A 21707-nucleotide genomic window follows, 5' to 3' on the forward strand; every position below is an offset into this window, starting at 1 on the left:
ACTTTTTATCTATTTTAGTTAATATCTTTTCATGAAATCTGTTTTATGTTATTCATATAGGACACCTAGATAAACTAATTGATGTTATACCCCCCCCCCCATATTTCATATCTGCTTTCTTTGAATTAAAAATTATATTAGAAGTCATTATAAAACAATATCTGCTCCCATTCTCAAGTCGGATGTAAACACGTTTCTAGTCGACGAGAAAACAGTCTCGAAAATAAAGTTGACATCCGAATAACTCAATTAAATAGGACGCTATTAAAGTATGAATAAGATATAATAATAATAATAATAATAATGACACCAACGATGCTGATGATGATATCGATGACTCCGATGGAAACCCCTAATGAGATGGGAGGACGAAATTCTTTTAAACGTTACCAATAATATCGTTATCTATGTTCCTAATCAAATTATTCATGGTGTCGCTAATTGCAATATAAAATTATTTTAAAATATAATCCGGATAATCCCAAATTAAAGCCCAAAATTCACATTATATACGTTCTTGACAGGATCTGGCTCTGAACTTAAATTGATGTAAATACGATTAACATCGCTTGTGTGCTAATCCAAGAAATCCCAGTCATAATCTTTAAGCCTAAGCCCATCAACAACTTAAATATTTTCTTTTGTATGTGTATATATCCAAGGTGACATGTGAACTTTCCTGAATAATACATAAACTAAATTGTAAGTAAGTATAATTTATTGTAATGAAATGGACCACACATTCAAATCTTTGTCATGAGATACAAATCCTAATTCCGTATGGTTATATGTAATACAGACTTACAAATCGTATCATGCCACATAGAAAATTTTCAAAGTCTAGATGATTATAGACTATCATATTAGGAGGAAAAATAATAATGAAGACGTGTCTTGACAGGTAAAAGGGAGGTATCGTTTTATCCTACTTAATTCTCATGCTTTTTTTCTTCGCTTATATCCTCATGAATGGTAAATGTATAGTTCTTATTTTCTGATTAAGAAGATAATTTTAAGAAGATTAGCCTATCTTATCGTCTTGTTGCATCATATAGCTGCTGTTTGCACTTTTCATCAGATGTTAAGCGGATTTGTATTGATTTTCTTATCTACATAAACCACACGTTTTCACAGAGAAAATTATTCGCTTTCGAGGTGGAAGCTAGATTACCTGTATCACAGAACCAAAATGATCGATTATCGTTTCATCGTACTGATTTGTACAGTTGCTGTACTTGACGCAGGTAAGTTATCTTCTTTTATATATCAAGTACTTGTTTACCCTATTTATATTTTGTTACTCTTCCCTTGTTAAGTTTTTACAAATTTCATCGAATCTAACCAAAGAAATATCAACCTGAGTGACAAAAAAATCAATATAAATGCTCGGCTGAAATGACTTAATTTCACAATTAACGTAAAACAGTTACATTTTGGAACGATAATTAAATTTATATTTAATAAAAAACCAAAATTTTATAAAACTTCTAGTGTATCGTACACTAAGTTGTCCATTACAGTTAAATTTGTGCACTACTTCGATATATCTTTGTTGATTTATAGCAAAATGTTTCTAGCATTAATTATATTGTGAATAAAAGATACGTAAACATGGCTTTTCAGTGTAGTGACAGCATTAAGCAATATGAAAATCAATTCCAACTACATCTAAATGCCCGCATTGCACAATTTACAAGTTTATGATTGATGTCCGATTTTGACGAAATTAATCATCTCTTTTGTTTAACTTAGGGGCATATTTTCCAATATTCTTATGTCCTTCAACTATTACACAAAATGTCCAGTTCTTCGCTTCCCAAAATCATTTCTGTTTGGACAAATGGTCAATATTTGGTCAACAATATGCAAAATATTTTGTAAAAGAGTACCGAACCTTTGAAGTAATATTACTGTCGTAGAATATATGTTCAATATTTCCGTTGGCATTCTTACAGAAACTGCACTTGTCGTCTTTTTTACGTTAATCCTTTTCAAAAGGTTATTAGTTACAATTATTCTATCAATTAATTTCAGAGTAAAAGATATCAACATTGTTTCCTTAGTGCAAAGTTTCGCCGGTTATAAATCTTAGACCAATCTTCATTACTTCATTTTTATTTAATACTTGCATCAAAGTTTCTTGCTTAGCAGTATGTGTTGCTTCTTTACCATTTTGAAAATATATTTGTTAACAAATCTCAATGCGTTTTATTTTGCAAATTCATTATTTTAGCCTCCAGCTTCTCAAACAAATAGTGAACCAAATGATTTTTTATTTTGGAATTCTGGATATTAATGAAAAGTATTTTTTTTAAATTGTCGTATCCGGTTCCTTTGTTTTATCATTATAAAAAGTATTAAATTAGCGCGATCATCAGCTAAATCATTATGAATTTCAATGCCGGCATCTTTCCAGGATTTGTTTTGATGGAACTTTATCGGTGGAATTTGTTTTAGAAAACTCAGGGATAAATACTAATTTAGATTTTGAGGCTCCTCTTTCTAATTCAATACTGCCAAACTATCGTCTCTCCGAAAACTGTTTTTAATGAGCTTACAAATTTCTTCTAATTTTCTTCTCCCTAAATTCCAAATATCCTTCATATTTCTGAATATAGTTGTATGGACTAGGTTCTGCCACGCTCCATCCTCGTTTTCCAGCAATCTTTTAAACCATCTTATCTTAATAAACCTAAGGAATGAATAAATGTGTATCATATTTAATATTCCCTCATTCTCCGGGGCCACTACTTAATCACATTTAATTCTCTCTAATTTTCCCCCATACGCAAACTTAAATAAAGTACGATTTAGTTCTGCTTCAATATTGGCTAATGGATTTGAAAGTGCTCAAAAAAGACGTATGAATCGGGCAGAACAAGAGTTTTTACAACAGTTACTTTACGTACAAAAGAAACGTGTCTTTCAATCTAGCTTGCCAGAAATCTTTTTACCTTTATTAGTTTCTTCCAATATAAAATTTCCGACATTTTGTTGTAAGTCTAGAGAAAAATCGATGCCAAAAAGTGTAACTTGGAAGACCAGCTTAGTTCCGTATCGGGACATATTATGGCATTAGAAAACTTTTTGTTTCCAATCCAAACAGCATTTGTTTTTGTTATGCTACATCCAGGTTCAGATAATACAAAATTAAGTTTTGCATGATCATGTTATGAATATTTGATTTGATTTAATTTATATTTAATTTAAATTATTTGTCTGTTTTTATTTTTATCACATGTTAAAGTAATGTAATTTTGTTTACTGGAATTTGACATTTTCTAGAAATTAGATTGACCTGCTTTGTCGTCAACACCTAAAAATAGAACTTTGTATCTTTTTGCTGACCTAGATCATGACCTTGATTGAGAATCAAGTAAACGAATTCTTTTTTATTATTCATTCGTAATGTTGGATTGATAATAGTGAAATTGAGGCTGACTAGGACTACATGACACTGGACGTAGATAGGTTTTACGATGCTCTAGACATTCTGGTTTTACTGGAGACTTGACCCTCATCCGAGCATCTGTTTCGCGCAGTATTCAGGTTATATAACGATGTCTCTAGAGAATTTAGTCAGCTGGGCGTTTTACTTTGTTCTGACCAGATGATTTGACATTTTACTTTTGGAATTATTAATTCTTTTTCCTGGAAATATTTGAGTGCTTATGCAGAATTCATGGTTAAATGTTCTAGACAATTTCGTTTATTAGAGCCTAAACACGTAACACTATTGATAGTTGCTTTAAGAGAATGATGAGATCCTTGGAGTAGAATAAAAGCGTCATCAGCTATATCTGTATGCATATGCATACAAGAGAACTACATATTTTAATATCAAACAACACTTGATCTTTCGTTAAGCTATTTGGTGCCAGACATGATCGATGGCTAGTGTTTTGTTCATTAATTACTTGCTCGATATATTGCTTTTTCCTCATAATAATCCATTTAACTTGGCACTGCCGAATGTTGACGGTTTTCTCAAATTAACATATTTACTGGAAACAATCTCGGCACTATTTAGGTGAAACGTTTGATGCATTTGTGAATTAATGTGCGACGGTGACCGATACATTTAACAATGTTGGCATTATACTCCAATATAGAAAAGGTTTATCCCCTGCCAAATATACATTTTAGAAAGTATTTGACATATATTAAAATAATATTTATATTTATTTATTTATTTACTTATTTGTTTATTTATTTCTTTATTTTGTTATTTATTGGTTTTCCAGGAACTTATGAAATTGTATGGCTCAGAGATCTGAATAATGACGCACGGAAGCGTCATCTAGACCTTGGTTTATCAGAGGAATTAAGCTTCCAACTGCATGGAGGGAAGAAATCAATCAACCTTAACCTCAAAGAAAATCCGCACGTACGTGTTGACACCGACATGTACGTTGTCGAGGCGATGCCTGACGGAACGAAGAGGGCCGTGAAAGAACCATTCACAGGGAACGTTGTAAGTTCATAGTATTAGATCTTAAACCAAGGATTCACATGCTGAACGCTCATGTATAACCCCAGATTTTTATCCCAATAGCTTCAGGCTATACTTCAAACTAAACGTTACAGTATTGTACAATTAAGGGTGTAGTATGAAAATAAAGCAGTGAATTAATTTTCACATTTCTTCAGTCGAATCTACTTGCACATCATGCAAATATATCGGCATATTTTAATAAGTAGAAATACGTATTTTTCATCATTAATATATTACGCAAGACCATTCCTAATGGCAGCAAGATAAACGAACATTTTGTAGCCTACAGCAATGCATTTTTAAATAGCAATAACCTATAAGCATGGATCTTATTTCCGAACACATATGCATCTATAAAACAAATGTTTCACATGTTGTAAACTTTACAACATGGGTGTTACCTAGTTTTGTCTTGTCTTGTCACCGTCAGAAATTAATTTTTCGCACCACTTTTTAGCCTACTATATCTAAATAATGGCACTTCGCCTCCCTAAGGTTTTGCGGAAGCGTATGTTCCTTACATAAATTCCAAAAGGGAAAAATATTGGTTATCCTCTTATTCCATTTTTCCTGAGACCAAATCAAAATGCATCATAATTCTCCTTAATTAACATCACGTGTGTGAGAATGGTACAAAGAATGTGTATGTATTTCAATTACCAGTTTTTGACAGCCTTTCCCAGTACGACAAAATCTTTGTCAAATATATATACTAGCTCAGAACTCTGTTGTTTATAATACTCAAGATGTTCTTATCAAAGTTGTTAAACATAATTTGAAATAGTAAGTTTCATTTGAATGACTCACAATGAATGTAAATAATTTGAAGAAAAAATGTTATATTTTATTTTCCTGACAGGAACGAAAATACTACCACGACATCGAAAACAGCGCTTTTTTCACTGTTCGTTGTGTCAGGAGAGCGAAAGGCCCCTGTGCCAGGATATTGGTAAGTCCGACTGTGGCTATGTGCAACCTTTCCAGTTCTCATTCAATTTTTTTGGAGGAAAAGTAGTTTAATTTCCATTGGTTCGGAGCTGTAAAGAAGTAGATTATAATATGATCGTTTTATTTGTCAACATCTTCTGCAAATACGATTAAAGTTTGATTCTTGTGAGATGTATTTATTGTTATTATTATTATCATTATTATTATTATTATTATTACAGGAAGGAGGTTTAAGGATTGGAGACAAGTATTTCCATCTCGCTCCAGTTTCTGATCTAAGTAATGTGGATAGATTATATAGCAATCGAGAGTACCATGATACACTTCACGTAATTCGGGAAGAAATGGCAAATGGTGACAATATCCGCCTAACGAACGATACGATTATACGTAAGTTTCACATAAAAGACGTTACTAGATATGTAATTGTGGTTTTGGAGTTTCTTCTGTGAGCTTTTGGCAAGATAAAGCGACGGCATTATATCTGATAGTCCATGAATATGACCATTCGAACTCTGGTCTATTTCCACCTTATTTTTGTCGCTGACGAACAAAAGGAGGAACAGACGGTGTTATTATACAGTACACATACTGTGGATCAAGTGATTAAACTAGAACCTAATATGCTAATTTTGTGTTATTAATAGTCGCAGTTCAATAGTTACGAAATTTTTGACAAACAGGTACCAAAATGTAGCTACTGGATATATTATCATAGATAACTTTACCATCTTACAAGTTTATTTAATTCCAGTCAATTGTTCATTAGCTATTTGCTTCACATTGCGACAAGAGGGAATGCTTAAACTTTATGCGACAGCAGTTATCAAAAGGAGGGATTCGGGTGTTTCGAAGTGGGGAAACGCATATTTAGAACTAAATCATTCGAGTGGATGAGGAATGGAAAAACGGGCACAGAACATGTTGATTGATACTTGTATTGGCTTTGATGATTACAGTTGTTGTTATTATTATTATTATTATTATCATTATTAACAGCCGATGTTGCTGAGGAGGAAGCTGTAAATACGAGTCTCTTTGTAAATCTGCGGAGATCATTAGACAACATAAATGTTGAAGAAAGCGACTTAGACAAGAACAAGCGAGCCACTACAGTGTACGGAGTTGAACTGCTTGTTGTAGTGGATCCTCCTGTCTGGCAAAAGTAAGTAACCATTGTTTCCTTCCTTGCCTTTCGTTGATTTGATCGTATCATGTTAAGTAGAAGCAGTAAACCAAAGAAAACTTAATGATTTACCAAATCAAACAAATTAAAATTGATATTTTTAAGAGCTGCTAAATAGTGTCTGACCTGTTTAAATTCTACAGAAAATGAGTTGATTGTTACTTACATAGTAATCCGTTTATCGTGATGTAAAAATCAACATTTTGCTATTGCAATACAGGATGCATGGTATTTTAGTATGACTAGCTATATGAGGGTCTCGAATTCAAATCACCACGAAGACCACGTGCAGACTTGAACAATGGCCAGAGGGAAATATCACTCAGACCTTTTCATAGACCGAAACTGGTTGACCTAAAAGGTATCCAGCTGAAATGATGGAAACAAGACGTAAGCGATGCAACAATCAAATTTTTATCAAAACTGGATGGCGGTTAAAGAGGCATTTTTTTATATTTATTTTACAAATTACGGGTGTTGTTTCAGTCCGCGGGAAATAACTCCACGGGTCGCGTGTTTGAGAACTAATAAATCGTCATTACAAAAAGTGCTAATATATGAGGATATTTTAAATTGTCCCAGAAATGTTAGTCTTCCCAGAAAATTGTGCAGGTTTTGTTCAAACATCAGCCTTATCGTGTTAAATTGTGCGGAAATATTTATTCATAGACTAATGCTTTAGTTCTGTGTCAAATTGTTTCGGAATTCCACAGTGGAGTCATTGTATATTTTAAACGTCGAATTGTAAACTTTTTTTTATAAATGTACAGAGATGAAACCTAATTAAACTATTATATCATATGGCATCATATCCGAATATAAATAAGCACATATTTCCCATACGTCCAATGTCATGTGTATTTCGAAGATTTATCATAATGTTTTTATCTTGTGTGATATGATATATGGATACATGTTGCGTATATCGCTGTGAGGAAAACTCCGTCGATCGACTCATGGATTGATTGATTGTTTGGTAAAAACAACACATGCCAGGCAATTGTAGTGACAAGACAATGACAGCAAAGCGACTTTCCCAAAGACACGTAGCATCAGCCGACCTTAGCTGAACTGTTGCAAGACTCGAACCCGCAATTCAACCATCCCCAGTGTGCCCTACGGCTTGTCATAAAAGGTGAATAATGCAGTAATAGAGGCAGTGATATTTTATAAATCTGGAAAGTATGCTGTCGTTATGCCTTAGTCAAAATCTTTTAAGGGGATGCAATTTATATAAAATAAAAGACTTTATATTTTAAAAACTTCCACCTTATAGATTTACTTCTGTCCTGTGTACCTTTCTCGGATAACCAAGTTTAATGTGCGTTGTATAATCAGGACTAAGATAATGTCCTGATAATCCCTATACACACATGCTAATAGCACGTTAACGACTCTGTCATAACAATGTCTTTCTTACTTGTCCTGATAATCCCCATACACACATACTAATAGCACGTTAACGACTCTGTCATAACAATGTCTTACTTACTTGTCCTGATAATCCCTGTACACACATACTAATAGTACGTTAACGACTCAGTCATAACAATGTCTTACTTACTTGTCCTGACAATCCCTATACACACATACTAATAGCACGTTAACGACTCTGTCATAACAATGTCTTACTTACTTGTCCTGATAATCCCTGTACACACATACTAATAGTACGTTAACGACTCAGTCATAACAATGTCTTACTTACTTGTCCTGACAATCCCTATACACACATACTAATAGCACGTTAACGACTCTGTCATAACAATGTCTTACTTAATTGTCCTGATAATCCCCATACACACATACTAATAGCACGTTAACGACTCTGTCATAACAATGTCTTACTTAATTGTCCTGACAATCCCCATACACACATACTAATAGCACGTTAACGACTCTGTCATAACAATGTCTTACTTACTTGTCCTGATAATCCCTATACACACATACTAATAGTACGTTCACGACTCTGTCATAACAATGTCTTACTTACTTGTCCTGACAATCCCTATACACACATACTAATAGCACGTTAACGACTCAGTCATAACAATGTCTTTCTGACGTAGTTGGAGAAACTTCAAGATTTTTCTCGACAATTGACAGTGACGGAAAACTTTCACAAGTAACTGAACACTTTTTTGAAGAGGTCAGTTAAAAGCTATTCAAAATTATAGTGCATACTTCTTTCCTAGACAAACAAAATATCCAGAAATGATTTGTGTATTTGCAGATTTTATGCTCTTGCCAACAATGAAACCCAGAACGCAATGAACCGAGTGAGAGAATACGTCTCACAAGTTATTAATGGCGTAAGAATTTCTTTCTGCAAATTGATTTTATTATAATCTGTTTAATCGCAAGCATATCAAAGCAGGAATATTCGATTTTCTATATTAATGTTGCGCAGTTTTCCGTGCACTTATATCTAATGAAAACATGAGAAAAACTCTTGTGAATATGTGCATTCCAAAGTCGACACAGCCTTTCATCGATGCTTTATGGAAGGCTTTTTAGAAGATAATTAATGACAAAATGTCATATAAAGAAAGCAGAGTACGCCAGGTCTCAATTCTCTCTCTCTCTCTCTCTCAGTCTGTAATACAGACACACACGCACACACACGCACACACACACACACACACACGCATATATATATATATATATATATATATATATATATATATATATATATATATATATATATATATATATATATATATATATATATAAGAATGTGTATCCTCTCTAGGTTGCCCTCACGTACAAGTCTATTAAAGGCCGCCAGGTCTCAATTCTCTCTCTCTCTCTCTCTCTCTCTCTCTCTCTCAGTCTGTAATACAGACACACACGCACACACACGCACACACACACACACAATACGCAGACACGCATATATATATATATATATATATATATATATATATATATATATATATATATATATATATATAAGAATGTGTATCCTGTCTAGGTTGCCCTCACGTACAAGTCTATTAAAGGCCGCTCCTTCTCCATTGACATAACACTCAAGGCAATTACCGTCGTCAAGGTAAGAGACATTGAAATAATAAAATCCTATAATCAAATTTTCATATGCTATGTATCATATTGAATACCTAACTTCCTTGAGTATCATCAGTATATACTATATAATTAGACTCTCAATTAGTTAAAATCTGCAAATTTAAATTTCCAAGTAATTCCTTAACATCAGATAACAACAACTTTCTTCAGCGTTTTTTTTTTCATTTCTTTATCACCATTATTTCAGTTAGAAAAGTTAAATTCAGATGCACTGCAATTGTAAAGTAAAGTAAGTTTACCTCTCGTGATCTTATTTTTCACACCCTACTATATAGTGAAATCATACATACGTGAAAAAGAATTGTACTGTGTCCCCGATGTGATAGCTGGCTCAAATTATATATTCCGTAAGTCTGCCTCAATGACTACGCAACTTCTTTTCCATCGACATAGACAGTATTTGAGACGTCTGAATTATGGAAGAACAGAGTCATTAGATCATGACTTCTGTCACCGCCATGTAAATACTGTGGAACACAAAGCATTTGACATGAACTGTCCTAAACTAAGATCAGTTTTTGCATATCCAATGAATCCAAACTTCAGAAATTAGTAATCTCGAACAGTGGCCATGTCGATATCGATATAATATTGCCATCTGTACATATAAATCATATAACAGTATTTGTGTTTGTGATTTTGTAAATCACCAAATTTATACAATGCTGGACGTATTCTATACATTTTTGTGCAGAAAGAGGCAGACGGACCCTACAAAAATGCGAAACCATTCAAACAGGATGGAGTGTGGTCCATTAATGATGGTGATTACCTATCAGCGTTCGAAGATTGGGTAGTGAATACTCCTGGAATACCGTCAAGGTCCGATTTTGATAACGCTATGATGCTCACTGGGTAAGTGCATTGTACTTTTAAGAAATAAAATTAAACTAATTGTATTTGTATAAGTATCAATCAGTTAGCTTCCACAATTCCCCTCTAATTAGAATTTTATTTATTTCAAGACAAATTTCATTTCATAAACGAAGATTATACTAATTTCTTCTCTGCGGCGAATTTGACGCACAACTCCAAGGCGTGATTCTCAAACTATCTGCGTGTGAATGGCCATTTACTTTTAACGAAATAGAACTTTTCCAAATAGGACCAATCACACCTGCAATTTTTGTCATTGAGAGAAAAGAACTGATATTAATGCATTTGCACTTTCGCATTACTTTCATGCTGGTCTCCACTGATATAATGGCCTTCCCGTATACTGACATCACGGATCATCTCCAAACATGAAAAGACTAACAGTGAATGAGAAAATATCAAGAATTTTCGAAAGAATTCCAGTTGGTTCCAATGAGGATTAATCTGATTACTGTTTGATATTTAAATACTGTTGGATGTTTGATATCTTTGAATGAGTAATTAACTGTATCTCAATTAAAATAGCATGATGTATGCATTTTACTGATTTATATCAAATAAAAAATTTTTTCTTATACTTAATTTAATTCCTACTCTTTTATTTACCAGGTACAGTTTAACCGGCTCGTCGGGTAATATATATATATATATATATATATATATATATATATATATATATATATATATATATATATATATATATATATATATATTGTGTGTGTGTGTGTTTATGTGGCTTTCTGTACAAATTTGTGTGCAAACCATAGAGAAAAGCCTCAAGCAAGACACTAGTGATAAATCATTTTAGTCATATTTATTGACATCTAGAAACCAATACCGTGTACAGCAAAGACACAAGTATTTGAAACTTGAGACACAATTATTCAAAAATGTATTAAACTTGGAAGATACGTCGAATTTTAAACTACAATCCTATAATACACAAAGAATAATGCAGAATGGTATACATTGAGCTGTGGGAATCCTGGTGGCTTTTCGTAACATTTGCGTAAAAAGTGTATTTCTTTGATTAGGTGTGGAATGAAAGGAAATCTCATATACCACTCCCACAGCATTGTACTCTGTTGCTTAGATCCCTTAAATAATGGAATATTTACACTTTCATTTTCAATTCAAATACCACTTAACATTGTACACATGTACGATCTAATCAAAAGGTATTTATGGTGATTGTTCCGAACATTTCTACGCCTTTCTGAACATTTAGAAAAGCCGGAAAAATCAGTTGATCTGAATGCATCTATTCACTTTTCAATCAGTCATACTATTTAATCTCAAAGATGGCGGACACCCTTTTAGGGGCTTGCCACTCTGGGAGGAAAATATAGATATGTTACTCAGCAGTAGCTGTGTCTCTCTTTACAGGCATTGCCTATATGAGCGCTGTATGTACGAGATCCGGTGTTGCCCTTGCTCAAGAAGCGGGCTACTTTAATACAATGATTGTAGCTAGCCATGAGCTAGCACATAGGTAAATTACAAACATAATTAGGGACACATTGCTCCGTTATGAATTGATTGTGTTTCTCTCCCTCCGTCCCCCTCTATTTCTCTCTCTCTCCTCTCTCTCTCTCTCTCTCTCTCTCTCTCATTCCCTGTTTATGTATGTATGTATGTATGTATGTATGTATGTATGTATGTATGTATGTATGTATGTGTGTGTGTGTGTGTGTGTGTGTGATGGAGAGAGAGAGAGAGAGAGAGAGAGAGAGAGAGTTATGAATATTAATGCCTATTTCAGTTTTGAACATGTATTTCAACAATTTGTGCAAACTGATCAAGTATTAGCTAATTTGTTCAAACTGACGAAATTACACATTTCGATTGCTGCCATGGTAAGGAATCTGTATGACATTTGTTTCAAACCGAATTAGAAAAACAAACACGAAACATATCAGTTGTTACAAGTTTCACGTATATGTTAAAGCTAATTTAGCAAGTTCGTTGTGAAAATAGAACAGGCATATCAACCAATAAGTCCAAAATGGTTTTTCCATTTCGAGGCACACTAGGGTCTTTGCGACAGTTAAATCGAAAAGATATATATATATATATATATATATATATATATATATATATATATATATATATATATATATATATATATATATATATATATATATATATAGTCTTGGTGCTGATCATGATAAAGGCGTAGGTTGCTCCAAAGGTAACATCATGTGGATGGATCTCCCAGGATTGGTGGATGAATACTCGCACAGGGCATGGGAATTTAGCAAGTGTTCGATCGACGCCTTTCAGAAAACTCTTGCACAAAAGTAAGTATTAATGCAAAATATATTTCCATATTAAAATGGACAGAATTGTTTAAATAAATGAAAGTCAAGCACCATAGAATTGTTGGCGATGGATTTTTTTAAGATAATTTCTTTTCCTGAAAGTCGTCACAACTGAGGCGTTGTAAATTTCTGTACTTTTTAATCTAATCGCAATTAGTTTATTTCCAAACTGGTGCATCTTTTTTAGTTACGATGTCGTAGCCTCAACTTGATTTGTTGTGGTTGAGGCTACGAACTGATCCCATATCATGTAATGGAGCAAACAAAATCATCACTAAAGTGAGAAAAACAAAGTGTAGAAATCAACTACATAATTATAATCATGTTGTGAAAGAAGTTTGGCTTATTTTGAATTTATTAAGCCCTTACACGATAAAATAAATTGGCATGGTTGCTCTAACCGTATCCTGTCCGACATGAGAGATAACGCGAGACTCTCGCCGTGACCCCTTTTCTACTGTAGGCTTGTCAGACGGTATTTTGGATATTCTACGGTATATTATTATAAATCAAGTGCGAATAATCGCTTCTTGGTGGAATTTCAAAGTTACCGATAAACCGTATTTACTTTTAATGCGCAGAATTTCTGACCCAAACGGCGCCAAATTTTTGCTACGATTTGTTTACATTTCCAAATAAGGCGTCAATGTCCTTATATGGTACACAAACAAACGAGGCTGAGAACGGAAGTAATCATTATTTGAAATAATATGGCGGACGATCTAAACGAAAATATCGGCTAAAAAAGGTAAACGAGATTTTACAACTGTTTCAACAATGATTTTCGATACTTCCGGTATTAAGTAAGAGGACTACTCAATTTATTGGATTATATGCAAGGAATATGTTTAAAGTGTTATTATTAGGCTAAAAGAGCGCCGGGTGTGAATCACACACGGCTTGCTCCATTAACACGTATATGCTCATGTTAGTACCCTGTCCACGAGGTACGAGTAAGGGTACTAATATTAGTACTACATCTTTTTATGAAGGAATTTCTTAAGTATCGGAGAATAGTATTTCAAATAGGAATGATTATGCCAGCCAATAAATTTGCGGATTTTCTTGCGAGGTGTAGTGAGCTTAACACCATATGTAATCCCGTGATAGGATATACATGGCTGCCAGTATAACTGGTGGAGGTTGAACATGCAAAAACTGAGGAAAAGCCAACAGTCTCACGAGAAGCTACTGTCATTCTTTCTCACATACCCACATTAGTCGAATCAAAAACAGACAGAGGTGAAATGGCCCTGATCGGTAAAAGCAAGTGCTTTCGACCATTATACTTGGAGTAAACAAGGAAACTAAATTTGACGAAAACAAGAAAAATAAAAACTTTCTTTCGGAATTACGACATAATAATGAAATTGCTGCGGAGATGACCAGAAAAAGAAGAATAACTGATAAGTAATAAGTTCTCACATTTTGGTGATACTTATATTTAGATAAGTTAACATTCAATGAATAAGGAACGATTTGAGAATTTTCCAGCAGGATTAATATATGCTTTTGAACGATTTTATATTATATCCCCACACATATACAAACATTTTTCTTGCGCCACCTTTCAGATCCTGTGTTAAAGACGAAGCTACGTTTTATAATAAAGGGGACTACGATAATTACAATAAATTTTACCCAGGTCAAATCTACAGTGCAGAAGAGCAATGTAAGATTGCCTTTGGACAAGATTCATATAGATGCAGTGTAAGTAGAATGATCCTTTATCTTAAATTAAACTTATCCAGATGCTAAAGACGGATATATTATTCAACACTTTGTCTGTGTGTCCGTCTGTACGTCTTTGCTTCACATCGCAATTTCATTTTTTATTACGCAGCTACTTCAAGTGTCAAGACAACTTCATTGTTTCTTTGACCAATCTTTCCTTCGCGATCTTTACGGGGACGGGAGGTACTGGACAGCAAAGTAAAACATACATAAATGGCAGTATTAATATTTTAAACTACTCTCAAATAAATTCAGACATGCAATTATACGACAAGGACACCTAATATGCAATATAATGAAACTGGATTTGCATGGCTTTATTCACGGGTTAGATTTAGCATTAAAGACAGTGATGACATATATTTAACACCAAGTTAACAACCTCATTAAAAAATGTTCAAATGATTCCAAACGCTGGAATCTGAAAATGTCAGCCGGTCAGCATGCAGACACTATTTTTCTCCTCTGCCATTTGCAACCATCCCCACCCAACCAAACTTCTTCCTATAAAAATCCCTTATTTTTTACCCATCTAAAATATGCAACCACACGATCATTTTGACAATTTGCGTCTGGAGGTTACGAATATAAACCAGCGATAACACACGAGAGAGAGAGAGAGAGAGAGAGAGAGAGCACTCAGACAACTCAGGCGACCTTATTCTATACTAGTACTTATTTCATTCCAGATTCCAAACCCAGATAAAATATGTGTATCCTTGACGTGTTACAACCCTCAAAATGGATACTGCGACCGTCAGATTGCTGCCGATGGCACACAATGTGGAACAGGAAATAAGGTATTTGGCTTTACAGATAAATACTTAAATTATTCATACACTTCATGTAGGTAATGCAATCGCACCGGAAATATAATTACATTATTCTTAAAATAAGTTTCAACCTAAACGCATATTTCTTAACACTAATAACTCGGAAAAACTGATTCCTATGCAAAATACATATGCATCTAAAGCAGTATTATATCATACAGATACAACAAACACACTGTAAATGCAATTGGAAATAATTAAGAATAAATATAGATATCAAAGTATAAGATTTTGTACACATTAGCTATAAGAAGATAGGTGTTAGATACCGTTAGTATCATAACTTAGATCTTTGAATAATGGCAGCATATTTACAGCACTTGCTAATTTAATGACCTTTGGAATCAAGATTAAAATAATGTAAACACTAGACTATACCTTGGACTTATGCTATCATACCGAAGTTCTTGAATTGTATCCTCGTTCAGGTTGTGCAGTATTAGTATTTCTTTCTATATTCTGACCAAACTTATGTGTGCGTATGTATTTCCATATTAGGGTATTGATATTTGTCAATCTATGTATTTTACAGTGGTGTATTGACGGCCTATGCGTCTCGAAACGTAAGCATGTTTATTCTCTATTTTAATATACTAAATAATCGTTATAAAGGTACGTAGGCGGACTGGATTTGAATCTCCGTAGAGTACGTATTACAAAATTATCTAACCTTAGTGATAGTTTTATTTGTATAAATTTGACAATTTTGCCCAGTATTATCAAGCATTCTACTGTATAATCATGGGATAGCGCATCTGTTCTCTGGAACTCATATGTTCACTTTATATCGTTTGAAAAATAATCTGTAACGACCCCGATCGGCCGGTGAATTATACAACGGCAGATCAAGATCAATGCTGTATTTTGCTGGACGATATTTATGCACGCACTGTGTATGTGATTAAAGATCTTCATGACATTTATTATGTATAAAATATTTGATGAATTGTTTATCATATGACAGTAACACAAAAGCCAAATAATTTGATCACAGACATAACTTTGAGACTTTTTTAATGAAATGAAAATCCTTGTGTCGATATGGAAAACTGTAAACGCAGACTGAGTGTCCACCTTTAAATCCACAGATTTAGAAATTCCCAGTGACTTTGACAACTTTTTTTAAATTATTTTATAAATTCCTGGTTAGTTTTTAAGCATTAATAACCTGAATCATGGAAAGCCAACGTTCCATGTAGAGATCTATTTGGTAACAACAAATAATAAAACAAAATATCGGTTATGACAGACGATGGCAGAATATACATTGAAGCTTTCTACACGAGACATTTTACACATACAAAGAGCTATTTTTATTTCACTTTCTTAATCTTATTTTATTAAAATTTTAAATTGTTAGAAGTTTCTAAAACAATGTTATTTTATATCTAGCATCTGGAGTAACTACTCCCAAACCAACTACCACTACAGTTAATGGTGCAAAGACTCCTTTTTCGACGAGTGCTCCCTCCACTTATCCACCTTCCTGCAGAGATTCCGATGTGTGTAAACAAATGTACGATGTTTACAATCACAAAAAGAGGTTCTGTTCTGACTTTGGCAACGTCTGTTGTGAAACGTGCAAAGGTGAGCAATTCATGAGGTACACACACACACACACACACGTCAATATTTATATTTTAATACTAGCATACAGGGTAGAGAATTTTTAATTCGTACTCTACGGAGATTCCAACCCTGGTCCGCGGGTAAATATCACCCATTGCCTTGCCTGCACATACGAGCCCATATTCCCTCACACATCACCAAACAATGATGTTATTCAATCGGTGTTATATACACCCGTGTGTAGCAAACACACTCGCATGACGACCTAGTAATTAATTATCATGTATCTACACACTCATTCCGGATTCCTATGAAAGAAATCAAGGTGTATATAATTAATTATAGAGAATTATAAATATACACCAGACAGAACGGAAAGTGCTATAACTGGATTCCTATAGAAGAATGCTTCATAATAGTAGGCAGAATTAATATTTTAATAAAAATAATACTATCATACAGGTTAGAGAATTTTTAATTCGTACTCTACAGAGATTTGAACCCAGTTCTGCGGGTAAACGGCACCCATCGCCTTGCCTGCATATATATGTATCTGTGTATAGGTTCAAACAGACACGCATGCAGAACAGCAATTGGGTATATATTTATAAACTGTATAGTAAAGAAATGATAATCAAGTCACAGAGCACAATAATTGATAATATATTTTCAACGAATTATACAGATGATTAGTAACAGAACGGTTGCTAAAGAAGGTAGTACCACCCCATTGGCGGCGGTGTGAGTACCAAGGGGAGCTAATGCTGATTACTGCTTTATACTGGGTCAGGTAGGAGGGCGATGAGGATAACAAAGGAGGCGGTACTGGAATAAATATTTGGTACCGTATATACTAGCCTATAAGTCGAATCAAAATGCAAACAACATATATGCTGATATGCCGTAGTCTAATAGGCCTACAAATCAGGTCTATGTTGTTTGTTCTACTGATCATACCTTACTAACTGCACAGACCCGTGTCTACCGGCGCATTATGCGACTTCAGATCTGGGTCTGTGTAGTTTGCAGATCTGGGTATGTGTAGTACGTGAGAGGAATGGCTGTTACCGAGAAGAAAAAGAAAATAATCCAATATTTCACACTACCGTACTATTATCATTCCCACATTATTTTACTTTATTCTATTATAATATATTCAGCTGTATTTCATATAATTCTATCAAATAATATATTCCATGAACTTTTATTATATTTCATTTCTACCCAGTGCAATCCTCTGTTTCTCTGATTTTGCGTGTTTCTTTCTTTTAAGTTAGTGATATCTCTTAGTTTGTTTTCTATAGGCGAGCTTAAATGCGAAGATACAGGTTACAATAATTGGTCTTGTGCCGACATTCGCTCGTTCTATTCGTCGAAGTCAAAATTCTGTTCAAAATGGTCCGGGAACTGCTGTGCGTCCTGCTCTAAAAAAGTCACTGGTCATCGAGGATGAAGTATTAATGAGGTATCCCCACGTTTGCAACCGTTTATATAACGATGTCGATTTCAAAAATTCATTCCACAAGTATATTATGTGCACACAAATGATGATATAATTTTTCCGGGACATAATCCATGAATCTCATTGTGGGCTATGACACTTACATAGATTTTTGGCTGATTCGTGCCCATGCGTCAAGAACTTCGTTTAGCATGAAAGAGAATATAAAGTTTAAATGGCTGATCTGAGAAATGATTAACTCTGTGAATAGTTTCGTCGCAGATATACACTAATTTTGATTGTATCTGACCTTCTCGTGGTTTTGAATTAAAGGCATCCACAAAGATCGCTCGCTTTGTACTTAAAACTCGTATTTTCATACAACTAATCTAAAAGGTGAGCTTTCTCTTTTGAAGTTACATGTACCTGCGTTTAAAAATATAGGTAAAATAAACTTCACTCTAAAATATGTTACCGGCATGACCTTACAGATTTAATTTCTAAGATGTGTAACATTAAATGTGATATGTTGACACGGTTGAACAAGGCTTGCTGTAGGTGTGCTCGCATACAGGGAAATGGGAATTTTATTCAGATAGATATCAGACACATATATATATACCCAATGATTACCTGGTTATATGATTTAACATTTCTTCATTGGAATATGACACTAGAGAGTATTAGGTATTCACTGATTTTGTTCTCTCTGAAGGTTATGACATCGAATATTACTTTATCAGAATGACCCGATGGGTTAAACATGCATTAGTCATCTAGACTTTTTCGACTCGAAATGCATGCATTGTTTTGCATACATTGTGTGGGCGTGCTATGGACAAATTACCTCGTTCATATCATGTTTGCATAAGTAGTGCACGTTATTGTACCAAACGTAATTCTATCTACCCTTTAAATATTCTAATGAATCGACAAAACGTCAAGTGCATCCTCCCCAATAAGATACCTCCAAGTACCCAAATTATTCGGGGTCTATTATTTGTTTTTTAATATCACTCTGTGTGTGTTTGGATTTTTAACGTAGTTTTTTTTAAAAAAAAATTCACTACGATGACTGCAATGTGAATGTTTATGTCTAGCACTGGGGCATCATGACGCAGGCATGTGGCATGACGTCCCACCCAGTCACATTATCCAGACTGAGCAGTCCTAACACTGATCTATTAATGATGAGCGACAAGCGAGGCAGGTGCTATAATCATTTTTCTAATTCTTTGGTACGACTAGGCCGGAGTTAGAACCCGCGACCCCCAGCATGCTAACTGGACGTTCTAACCACTAGGCCACAGGAGCGTTAATATCACAAAAAATTTCCATAGTTTATTATTCATATAACTATACCCCAATGCCGATACATCGAGAATATGTGATTATTACATTTTCCTCAGAAAAAAGCTATGATACAATGTCTGACAATAGCATCAAGTTAACTTTGAACATTCGTCTGAGAAAAGCCACTTTTCAAAGCCATTATATGCTCAAGTCTTTTCTTTTCAGAGCCAATGAAGTAACATTGCTACATCACGTTGATTGACCAAAATAATCGTCTCGATGTACCCGCTAGCTGAGTCTTTTATTTTAAACAACAATATTTTCTGTGTGAATTCGATTGAACGGAAAGTTTGACGTGTATATTAATGTACTGATTATGAATAAAGATTTCATTTCAAAATCATTTGTTGCAATCAACCTTTCGCAATCAGTCTTGTTTTTTAGACGTTCGCCTTCAGTCTGCTTCTGTCTATATCAAAGCATTTCATGGTTTAGGGAATAATCTCACTTGAGGAGCGGCTTTATGTTTCATCAGCGATGAGACAATATAAACAATATACTCGGTTTTAAAGATATGAAATAGAATATTAGCGTATATTGTGTCTAATTCCCTCAACACTCATACCTCAATGATGACAAAACGTATGCAAATATTTTAGTGTGACATTAAGCAGGTACTGACAAGACTGTATCTTTTAAAACAATATCATTTATTGCAAGAGAGAGAAAGAGAGAGAGAGAACGTTAGAGAGAGAGAGAGAGAGAGAGATGGGTGGTCAGTGAAATGGGAAAATTATTCAACATTTAGAATGAAAATGTAACATTGGCGCCGAATGTACGCTGTTATGTTTACTATATTGTCTGACTGACCCCTGTCCGTGATTAAGGGTTGAGTTCTGGCCGACCTGACTATTTTACTGACTGAGGGTTATGTCTGCCTGAGTTTTGTTAACTTTTAAAGATGTTTACTTCGATCTTAATACAAGGTCTAACCATATTTAAAAATTTAGAATATTCTGGAAGCGAACACGTGACACACCTCCTGGGCGTGTTATTTTGTTTTAGTTCAGTAAAATTTGGGTATTAATATTTAAAGGATGTGGTAAACAACATTATTAATTTTAGTTTTAAGTTCAGTCGTTAGGGTTCAGATCTAAGTTGAGAAGAAGCATTTACCTAAAGCGTATTCATTGGAATTACAAAGTATTCATTGACGTTTTCGACTCAAACCAAATTTCTTTAATTGGTGTAATTTCATTCAAAGATGTATGGTTTATATCATTGGGATACATTACGACTGCTGGTGTATTACCATATTCAAGACTATTAGTACATCAGTACATTCAAGAGTATTGGAATTCATTCAGAACATCCTTTGATTTTGGACTTATGATAATACGTTTAGGATTATTATGGATTCAACTGACAATAATGTACTTTCCTCTTAAATTTGAACTTTTTAACTTAGATAAATACATTTATTTGTTGATTTTACTAAACTTGGTTTCGCTTCTTTATGTTACTTAGATTAAGATAATAGAGTCGCAACAACCCAAACAAATACTAAACACGGGAACTTTAAATGAGCTACGGTTTTATACAATGTCAGTTTATCTATTAACTGTGATCGTTACAAAGGTTCTACTAGACCGTCCTCGTGTAAATGAATTAGGGCAGACTAATCAGATCGAGAAGTAGAATGGATCATCGGCTCAAAGTGATCGAGAAATAATGGATATTTGTTTGTTTTACAGGAAGCTCTAAAACTGGTTGAGTTTTTTAGTGAATTTTAATTAGGTTATGTGGCTATATGATGAGGTACACCATCCTAAGATGCGTACCATATTTAAGTGGTACTAAATGAACTTAGCTTCCTCTTGTTGAAATATTGTTTTCATGTTAAAATCTTTCGATGATTCTT

At 34.0% G+C, this 21707-nt stretch overlaps 1 protein-coding gene across 1 annotated transcript; it reads left to right on the plus strand.

Annotated features, from left to right (window-relative positions):
• Positions 1-1189: 1189 nt before the first annotated feature.
• LOC149799831 (A disintegrin and metalloproteinase with thrombospondin motifs adt-2-like) lies at positions 1190-20203 on the plus strand. The gene is made up of 17 exons (XM_089958288.1): positions 1190-1244; positions 4245-4474; positions 5355-5444; positions 5665-5833; positions 6443-6608; positions 8866-8944; positions 9607-9684; positions 10414-10574; positions 11205-11227; positions 11982-12087; positions 12746-12895; positions 14491-14626; positions 15340-15450; positions 16016-16046; positions 16876-17070; positions 18357-18517; positions 20012-20203. Exons 1-16 carry the CDS (start codon positions 1190-1192, stop codon positions 18503-18505), a joined length of 1929 nt encoding a protein of 642 aa, XP_089814414.1. The 3' UTR covers positions 18506-18517; positions 20012-20203.
• The last annotated feature ends 1504 nt before the right edge of the window (positions 20204-21707 follow it).

This window comes from Sinohyriopsis cumingii, chromosome 5, assembly GCF_028554795.1.
Source record: "Sinohyriopsis cumingii isolate HCF-2022 chromosome 5, ASM2855479v2, whole genome shotgun sequence".
Classification (NCBI taxonomy): Eukaryota; Metazoa; Mollusca; class Bivalvia; order Unionida; family Unionidae; genus Sinohyriopsis; species Sinohyriopsis cumingii.